The 9,775-nt window shown below is 41.8% G+C and overlaps 1 protein-coding gene across 1 annotated transcript; it reads right to left on the reverse strand.

The window, feature by feature from the left end:
• Window positions 1–2,540: 2,540 nt before the first annotated feature.
• On the reverse strand, window positions 2,541–9,505 carry LOC139640204 (vesicle-associated membrane protein 1-like; the record flags this gene model as incomplete). The annotated part of the gene is made up of 3 exons (XM_071514380.1): window positions 2,541–2,600; window positions 7,655–7,813; window positions 9,382–9,505. Coding segments are annotated over 3 exons (343 nt in total), but the record flags the coding sequence as incomplete, so codon positions are not given.
• Between the last annotated feature and the right edge of the window lie 270 nt (window positions 9,506–9,775).

The following is a 9,775-nucleotide window of genomic DNA, read 5'->3' on the forward strand; positions in this document are numbered from 1 at the left end:
TTTTAGTTTAGTTTTTATTTTTTTGAAGATGCTTAGTTTTAGTTTAGTTTTTATTAGTTTCAGTGTTAGTTTTAGTCTTTTTTTGTAATATGGGGTATTTGTCAGGGGCGAGATTCAAAAATTCAAAATACTAGGCTTATGTATGAAATAAATTGACAAAGACGAAAACTAAAGACATTTTCTCTATAATTTTAGTTTATTTTAGTTAGTTTTGTAAACACACAATATAGTTTCAGTTAGTTATCGGGTTTTTTTTTTATAAAGCCTCGTTTTTATTTTTATTTCAGTTAATGAAAATGTTTTTTCACACCTAGTTTTCGTTACTTCGTTTTTGTTAATAATAATAATTTCGATAATAACCTTGGATCAAACCTGTGACTGTCCGGGTACGAGACTCTTATTCCCTGGAGCCACGCACCGGTGACATCACAGGCTGAAAACCTCAAACTCAGCAAAATCTTAGTCGAACAACAAGAACGTCACACATGCTGATAAGTGAATTTTTTTTCAAATGCCTTTTTTTTTTTTTTACAAACGAATCTCATTCATTTCTATTGGGAGATTCCTCTTTTGCTTTACTGACTTGACCTGTTCACATTGCTGAATATGGCTATTTACTTAAAGAGGCAATAAGTAAGATTTTTACTGCCGCATAGAACAAATTATATGTGCCAGAGAATTGCCAATGTTGTTGCAATTCCTATTTGTTGCCAGCAGAGGCCGATAAAGGTCATAGTGCCCCTTTAACTCTGCCTGGGAAAACTAGAGCAGTGGTTGTTAACGTGGAGTCCGGGGACCACCAGGGGTCCTTGATGGGGATCCAGGGGGTCCCAAGCAAATTGATGAAATGTTCATCCTCAGCATTATTTCATTTACAAGAGGTTAACGCAATTAGAGGATGTAGAAGAATGAAACTGTTTTATTCTCAGATTTGGGTTTGAGAGACAAAATCTCATCAAATGGGGGTCCGTGGCTCTAATCTGGACTGAATTTGGGGTCCTTGATATGAAAAAGGTTGAGAATCACTGAACTAGAGCATTATTGTTTCATTTTGTGTTTTTTGCCCCAATCTTGTATTTTTATCTTGATTTTTCATCCCCCCTCATCCAGTTTATAGATGTACAAACTAAAACTAAACCTATCACTAGTTCCATGCAGTTAATTTTGAGCCGAATGTGTCTTGTTGCACTTCGTCGGACAAACCTGGGTGAATGGAATCCAGACCTGCATCAAACAGTGTTTTGGACTGCTGCTTTTTTTGGTTCGTTCAAACCAGATGTGTGGGGTTTGTTCCACAGGACGATACAGCAAGAGCCAGAGAGCTAAGAGCATCGCAGGAAAGTGTTTGAAAGTCAGTTCAGTTAACTTTTCTGTGACTGACAACCTGCCCGACACGATCTAATCTGTCCTGATGCGGTAAACCCCACCCGACTGGCGCTCACAGCAAGGTAAAACAAACTCTCAGAATGAATGGAGGTTACAATTGGACTCGGGGCCTGATGGAAACCTGCTGGCAGGAGAGGAGGAGGCACTGGAGCAGTAAAGACGGTGCAGGGAGGACTGTGTGGAAGGCATCGGTGAGGAAGAGGAGGGAGGGAGGGAGGAAGAGAGGAGAGGAAGAGGAGGGTGGAGGGAAGAAGAGAGGAAGAGGAAGAGGCTGGATTTGGCTCGGTGGAGGCGGAGTCCCGTCCTGCGACTTGTGTCCATCCCTGAAGACCAGCTCAGTAGAAGAAATACACTGGGGGAGGAGGAGAAGAGAGAGAGAAATATATTTGTTAAAGATCAAATTAATCTACTTATCAAGACTTGAGGAAAAAAAACACATACATTTTCATAATATGTTATTGTGGCATGATAAAAATTCATATTAAACAGTTTTAGAAACTTCTGAACTGATATCAGAAAGGTATTTTAAGTCCTGATTTAACGAAATTTAACGTTTTCAATGTCAGTGCAGGTCGTCTTATCAACATCTATTCACTGTCAAAATGTTTGTTGGCACTACAAAACCAAACCCCTTCATTTTATCCCTGAACTGTCCTTAATTTCTCATTACATAAACATTAATTATCCATTAAAATAACATAGTTTTTAAAAAGTAAGGTTAGTATCATGGGTTTATAAGGGATTTATTCATGGGTTGGTTCACAGCGACACTTGAAATTAAAGGGTTTTTCTCCCTGAATTTTACATTAAATTAGAAAGTAAGGAGTCAAACATTAAGGGGACTTTAAGGAGGTTTTGACGAGGTCTCTTCCATCAATTAGTCCCTTAATTAATTTTAAGGGGATTTTGCATGAATTAAGGGGTGAAGTTATGTAAATGTAAGGGTATTTTAAGGGATTACCGGTTCAGAGTAGTAGTAGAGTGGGTATACATGTATTTTTAAGGTATTCACACTCAAGTCAGTTTTAATGGTGTCGTGTGTGTGTGTGTGTGTGTGTGTCTCATTTTTAAACATAAAGTAAAGACTGAGCAGTGTGTGTGTGTGTGTGTGTGTGTGACAGGATGTGTGGTGAATGTGTGATGTCGGTGTTGTTTTACTCACAGAAGACGACGCCGACACAAATCACTCCTATAACCGCCATCATGATCATCATCTGGAAGAAACACACACACATCAGTCACACCATCAGCCTGTGGCAGCCATCTTGTGTTCACCGAGCCACCAGTCAAACCACCAAAGTGACAATATGATGATATAGATCAGATGATAAATTAACAATTCCTATGGGGAAATGAGGAGTTTACTTGTATTTGTGTTCATTTCCTGGGCACAGAAAATGGGTAGAGGTGCACAAAAACAAACACACAAAAAAACAAATAATCAATTGAAAAGTATTCAAGATATTACAGTAATATTGGCAGTGTTTCAGGCAAATTCATAAACCACCTTCACTGTTTTCTCTTTCTCTTGGCCTATAAATAAAATGTTCAAGTTTCTCCAAAGCATTAGTATTTTATCACACTGTGTAGAAAAAGCACACATACTGTATATCGAAATTCATATCAGCAGCATGAATTCAGGATATTTTTCTGCACTACTGAGTAAATCTTATAAAAATTTGCCGTTTCCATTCAGCTTTTTTTGTAATTTGCCAGGTCATAATTTACAAAAAAAACCAAAAAAATAAAAACTGGATGGAAACAAAACCGGCTAATGTTGTGCGAGCTTTCATATTGTACAATATGGAGGAGACAGATGTGGCTGCAGCCATCGCAGTCAGGTGGGGTGTGTGTTTGTGTGTGTGTGTGTGTGTGTGTGTGTGTGTGTGTGTGTGTGTGAGGGGGTGGGGTGGGGTGGTCTAAATACTCCATAAATAAATCCACATCATGACATGAAAGGGGGGGGGGGGGGGGGGGCCGGACGAGAGAGATTAACTAGAACAAGGGGTTAGAGAGAGAGAGAGAGAGCGAGATTGGAGCAATTGCTGGCATAGTGTGTGTGTGTGTGTGTGTGTGTGAGAGTGTGTGAGTGAGGGAAGAAGCATGAGAAAGAAGAAGAAAGATTTTTCTGGATTGGTTGTGTGTATATTTGTGTGTGGAAGTGACTGAGAGTGTGTGTGAGAGAGGCTACTGCTGGTGTGTGTGTGTGTGTGAAAGAGAGAGACAGGACAGGAGTGATTGCTTGCTTGGTGGTATATGTGTGTGTGTGTATATATGCAAGTAAATGAATGAGTGTCACTGAATGAGAGAGAGAGTGCCGAGAACGATTAGAGTGTGTGTGTGTGTGTGTGTGTGTGTGTGTGTGTGTGTGTGGGAGGGGGAGGGGTTAGGCGAAGGTTACATCACAAATCACATCTGGGTCTTTAATCCCTGACTGTCACTATAATCCAGATTGGGATTCTCTCTCTCTCTCTCTCTCTCTCTCTCTGTCTCCCTCTCTCTCTCCCCCCCCTCTCTCTCCCCCCCCTCTCTCTCCCTTCCTCTCTCTCTCTCCCTTCCTCTCTCTCTCTCCCCTCTCTCTCTCTCTCTCCCTCTCTCCTCTTCACTTCCTGGTCTCTGTCGATCAAACAGCAGATTGAGATTCCTCTCTTTCCTCTCCTCCCTCCTTCTTGCTCTCCTCTACTGTAATCCCCCCCCCCCCCCCCTCCCCTCCCATCCCTCCCCAATCCACTCTCCACCACTTCTAAACGGCGGCTCCTGATTGGCCTGTCGACAGTCCCGTCCAATCTGCGCTGAGAGATTGACAGGGTGGGTGGGCGGGGCTTGGTGAAGGACGGAGGAGAGAGGAGGGAGAGCGAGGGATAAAGATGGCGGTCGAGATGTTTCAAACTGAGTGTTATTTTATCCAGAGCGACTAAGAATGAGTCTAACAGTAGAATAAGCTTCAACTCCTAGATCAACATTACAAGCTGTATGAAGAAGAAGTGCTATGAAAATAAAAACATAAAAAATAGAAGCTGAAGAGGGAGGTAGAAGGGATCCTTTTCTACAAGATGACAGCAGATTAGAACAGGTCGAATTGTTTTACTGGAAGATTTAAGGTTATAGGTTTTATGTTATTAAATTCTGGTGAAAGATCATCTATCATCAGCAACAACTTAACAAACAAATTTAAGCTTTAAGGTTCATTTACAGAAATTCAAACTCTGGGACGTTGGCCGATGTGTCCAGGTGAAAACGATGACCTTTGAACCCGAGAGTCTCAGTCCTCTGGATTACATTCTCATCCTAATGAACCGCACCACAGTTCTCTTGTTAGGCCACATCCACACTAATACATTTTCATTTTAAAACCCATAACTTTTGCTACGTTTACACCTAGCGTCCACACTACTCCGGCGTTTCCGGACCCCTGAAACGGAGACTTTTGAAAACGATGACACAGACGCCCACGTTCGCTTCCTGATTGGCTCTTATCAGTCACGACGTGTCCTTCCCTGATTCGTCACGCCCCTATCACGTGACCCTTTTCCGGAAGAAAACAAACAACATCAGCCTTGACTACCAGTGGTTAATTCAACATGGATAAGGATAACTGTTCTTCCTCTGTAGTATTTTCTGCAACTAAGCAACCAACCGCAGAGTAGACAATCTGCTTCCTGTTTACGCCGTCATGTGATATGCGTTTTCAGGAGTGTTAGTATGGACGCTCATGTGGACGGAGATCGTTTTCGTTTTAAAACAAAAATGTATTAGTGTGGATGTGGCCTAACAAGAGAACTGTGGTGCGGTTCATTAGGATGAGAAAGTAATCTGAACCAAGTACAGGAAACCACCACCAACACACAAGGGATTATTTTGGATCGAAGGAGACAGACAGGGTTCCTCAGGCTTGGAAAGCCTAGCAGAACTAAGTGAAGTCTGGACTGATGCTCATATTCAGCTGTTTCTTCATATTCAGCTGTTTCTTAACTGGTATGAACACCACAGAAGAAGAGACAGACAAGTCCATCATGCTGAGATAAAGTTACAGCAACTGGAATCAGATTTGTTTTGACTCTCTAACCTGGCAGGATGACATGTGACCAAACCTCTGTCCAATAAACAAGCTGCTTGTGAGTCATGTGACTTTTGTTTATAAGCTCCTGGTTCACTTGTAATGGAGCAGTGTGAACCTAAACGAACCAAATACAAAATATACAACAAAATCAACTTTTCCGCTCTGGTTCAGACCAAAGAAATCAAACTGTAGATGTGATCGCAGCCTTATATTGTTGAGAGAGTCAGGTGGAGGCAGACTGAATCAAGGAGCCTAGCCTTTTACACTTATCATACACACTCACTCTATGGATACAGCAATATTTTAATAAAATCTATTTCGGGCCCTGTGTGCGCTTCAGCCACAGTGACGCAGGAGTTTAAGCTTTTTCTAAACTCTCCTGCTGAACTGAATCAGCAGTGACAGATTATTACCAGCGGATGAATTCAATCTAACTTTCCGGCAAAGTTACAGGGAAGCGATGAATAGACGAGCGATGAGGCGTAGCTCCTTTTCTCTGTGCATAAGGAAGTTATTTAGTGAAAACGGCTGAGGCAGGGTGAACCCCCCCCCACCCCCCCCCCCCCCCCCCGCTCACTAATGATATACAGAGTGACTGTCACGCCCGCTCGCACCGTGCAGCACTCAGCACAAAACACCAAACCGGTTGAAAAGCCGCTGGGAAGGTTATCTGGTTAATGATTCCACTTTGGGACGTCCTGCAGGCAGCGCTCACAACATTAAACCCATCTCAGTAACACTTTCTATGAAGCCCGTGTCTATAATACATTATAATCACACTTATAACACATTATAATGCCATCATAATGCATTATAAGTATCGTTATAATCATACATAGTCAGTTATAATGTTTTATAACATTATAAACACATTACTTACAATCTGTTACAAAGCTTTTTCATTACCACTTAAATGAAAAAGCTTTATAACAGATTATGAGTAATGTTATAAAACATTATAACTGTCTATGCATGATTATAACTATACTATACTATACTTATAAGGCCAGTTTAGACCAAAGATTTGGTCTAAACTACACCACCTTTAAAGAGTAACCAGTCGACAGGTGTTTGTCCCCAGTGGATAACTTAGAGGATACTATGGTGATCTTTTCTTTGAGTAGTTCAAAAATATATTTTATAGTATATTGGAAATATATAGAGTATATATAGAGTATTTCCAGTTGCTGAAGTTTATATGTGGGTCCATTTTCTGGCCAGCTAACCTGTAACCTGTGACCTACATCATGTAGTGCGAAACTTTCATTTTAACTTTATGGAAGGAAATAAAAAATGTTATATTAATAAAAGAAATGTTTTAAAAAACAACGGATAACTGATTGCTTAATTAAACTAGAAATAACCGCCTCACGGTTGTATGCCTCCGCCGTTTTTATCATTGCAAGGACAGTCTTTATTTATTGAACATATATAATTAATGTGATTATTCGGTCAACTTAAAGGATTTTGGTGTCTGCCAAAGTAAGTGACAGCACTTCCACCGTTTTTGTAGAATGACCCAAGATCGTTTTCTCAGCTACAGTGGTAAGCAAAACATTATGATGTCACAGTGAAGTTGACCTTTGAACTTTTGGATGTAAAATGTCATCACTTCATCATTTTATCCTATTAGACATTTGTGTGAAATTTTGTCATAATTAGCGTATGAATTCTTCCAAAAACATATTTTGTGAGGTCACAGTGACCTTGACCTTTGACCTTTGACCACCAAATTCTAATCAGTTCATCCTTGAGTCCAAGTGGACGTTTGTGCCAAATTTAAAGAAATTCCATCAAGGCGTTCCTGAGATATCTCGTTCATGAGAATGAGACGGACGGACAACCCGAAAACATAATCCCTCCATAAAGCATAAAAAACTAAAAGTAATCTGATTACTCTAACGTGTTACAAAGTAAAGCGAAACCCCAACACTGTTCATCAGATACAGATCCACACTCAAACACATGATCCATATGCACACAAAACCATACAGGAATAGAGAGGAACTGTTTGGAAAGTCCTGCAGTGCCAATGCAGGATAGATGCTAATGGGGGGATTCCTACCATGGCTTCCTCTGTATGAAGACTGCTGTAGGACTGATGCAGGATGGGGAACAGACCACACACACACACACACACACACACACACACACACACACACACACACAGAGAGAGACACAACCTAGCTCAAACACACTGTTGCCCACCTTGCAGTTTTTCCACCAGTACTTGTTCTTGAGTTTGGCGGCGCTGCTCTCGAACTGCGAGGCTCCGGCCTGCAGGGCGTCCGCCCGGTCGTCCAGCTCGGACAGCTTCTGGTCCCGCTCCAGCACTTTGTCCACGTTCACGCGCATGATGTCCACCACCTGGGGCACAGAGACACGGGGCGGGAGTCACTGTTCAGATGGACATCAAGCTCATGTTTTCAGTGGTTTCTTGAACTCTTAAAACACCTTTTATTTAAAGGTGCTACGTGTCGCATTTTAACATCAATAAATCACCACATTCATTTTGAGTCGTTTGTATAATTACTGTAAACAAACCAGAGCATCAGTGTTCAGCCTGTCAGCCTCTATCAGCCTCTACTCTGCATCCTCCATTGTTTCTCCACCTGGTGGATCTGGAGGGAAATCTGCTGGATCGCTTTACGGCACAAAACAGGAAGAGGTTCTGTTCTTCCAGAGCAAACGGAGCTAAAGCTGAAAGAGTTTCTGGCAGCAGATGGGAAGGAGGAGGGAAAGGAAGATGGAGAAATCACTTCCAACATGTTGATCCTCTTCAGGGAGGAGGGGGGAGGGGGGGGGGCAGGAAGCAACGGGGCTGATGGGAAATGTAGTCTTAATTTTTAGAAACACTGAGAAGAACTAACAATACTACTGGAGGCGACCAATCATCTCCACCATGCTCTCAGTTGTTTACAGTAATTACACTAAGGTATCACAATTAATTAGACAGTGATATGATGTTTATGGTTGCTGTTTAAAAATGATGCATGTTTCACCTTTAATACAAAATGTCAACGTTTCTGCACTAGCAGGCCAAGGAGGATCCATGGGGAAACCAGCCATCATTTAGACCAAGAGATTTATTATTTCTTTGATGTAATAGAGAGAAAAAACTAAACTTGGACATCAAACAAAGCTCCAACTGCTTTATCAAGCAAGATATAAATCTGAGTCATAACTCAGAGCGTTACACACTGCAGCCTCTCCATCAGTTTTTACCCTGACCATCAGCTGACCCCATCTCTCTTTCTCCTGTTATCATTCCTCCTTGAATTATCTCTCCTTTAATCTCGTCCTTCCATCACACACTTCCTGCCCATCCTTACATACTCTATCAGCAGTCTCTTTAATCTGTACTCTCTCTTAACTTTTACACAATACAGCCAAGTGTTATAATCTGTTTTGGCAGGATTTCTTTTACAGTCCCCTCTGTCCAGGCTGCTCTTGTCCATTTATACAGGCAGACAGACAGAAAGAAATAAGGAATGCATGGCAGATTGGAGTTTTAGTTCTAGAAACATTTCTCAGAGGCAGAAATAATCTCATTGGTTGAGTTAAACCTCAGTGGGCGGAGCCAGAGAAGCATGCATTAGCACAGTGGTTCTCAACGTGGGGTCCGGGGACCACCAGGGGTCCTTGAGGGAGATCCAGGGGGTCCCCAGCAAATTGATCAATTGTTAAACTTCACCATTATTTCATTTATAAGAAGTTAACACAATTAGAGAATGTAGAAGAAGGACTGTTTTTTATCATAGTTTCTCTGTTATCTCTCTACCTACAATACAGATAGTCATGGGATTCTGGACAAAATCATATCTGACAAGGAAAAAGGTTGAGAATCACTGCATTAGCACAGAGGAGTGTGTTCATAGAAACACACACACACACACACACACACACACACACACAGTCACAGCATGTGTCCTCACCTCGTCCACCTGTGCCTGTGTCTGCTGTAGTCGTCTGTTGCTGGTGAGGTTGGGGGCCGCAGCTGGACCCCCCTCCCCCTCTGGGGCCCCGGGGGCTCCTGGGGTTCCTGCGTCTGGGGTGGACCTGAGAGAGAGAGAGAGACAGAGAGAGAGAGACAGACAGAGAGAGAGAGAGAGAGAGAGAGAGAGACAGACAGAGAGAGAGAGAGAGAAAGAGAGAGAGAGACAGAGACAGTGAGGGTGATGGATTGTTGGGAAGAAGGATTTTATTGATAACACTTTACAATAAGGGTTATCATACATAAGGGTTAGTTAATGCTTAATAAGCATTAACTAACCCTTAATTAACAGTTAATTAATGTGTAATTTACTAATGGTGTTCATGTTAACTAAG

The sequence above is a fragment of the Centroberyx affinis genome, unplaced genomic scaffold (genome assembly GCF_046629955.1).
Source record: "Centroberyx affinis isolate AG114_WGS23_722 - 3 ecotype Tasmania unplaced genomic scaffold, CSIRO-AGI_Caff_v1 ptg008606l_1, whole genome shotgun sequence".
Classification (NCBI taxonomy): domain Eukaryota; kingdom Metazoa; phylum Chordata; class Actinopteri; order Beryciformes; family Berycidae; genus Centroberyx; species Centroberyx affinis.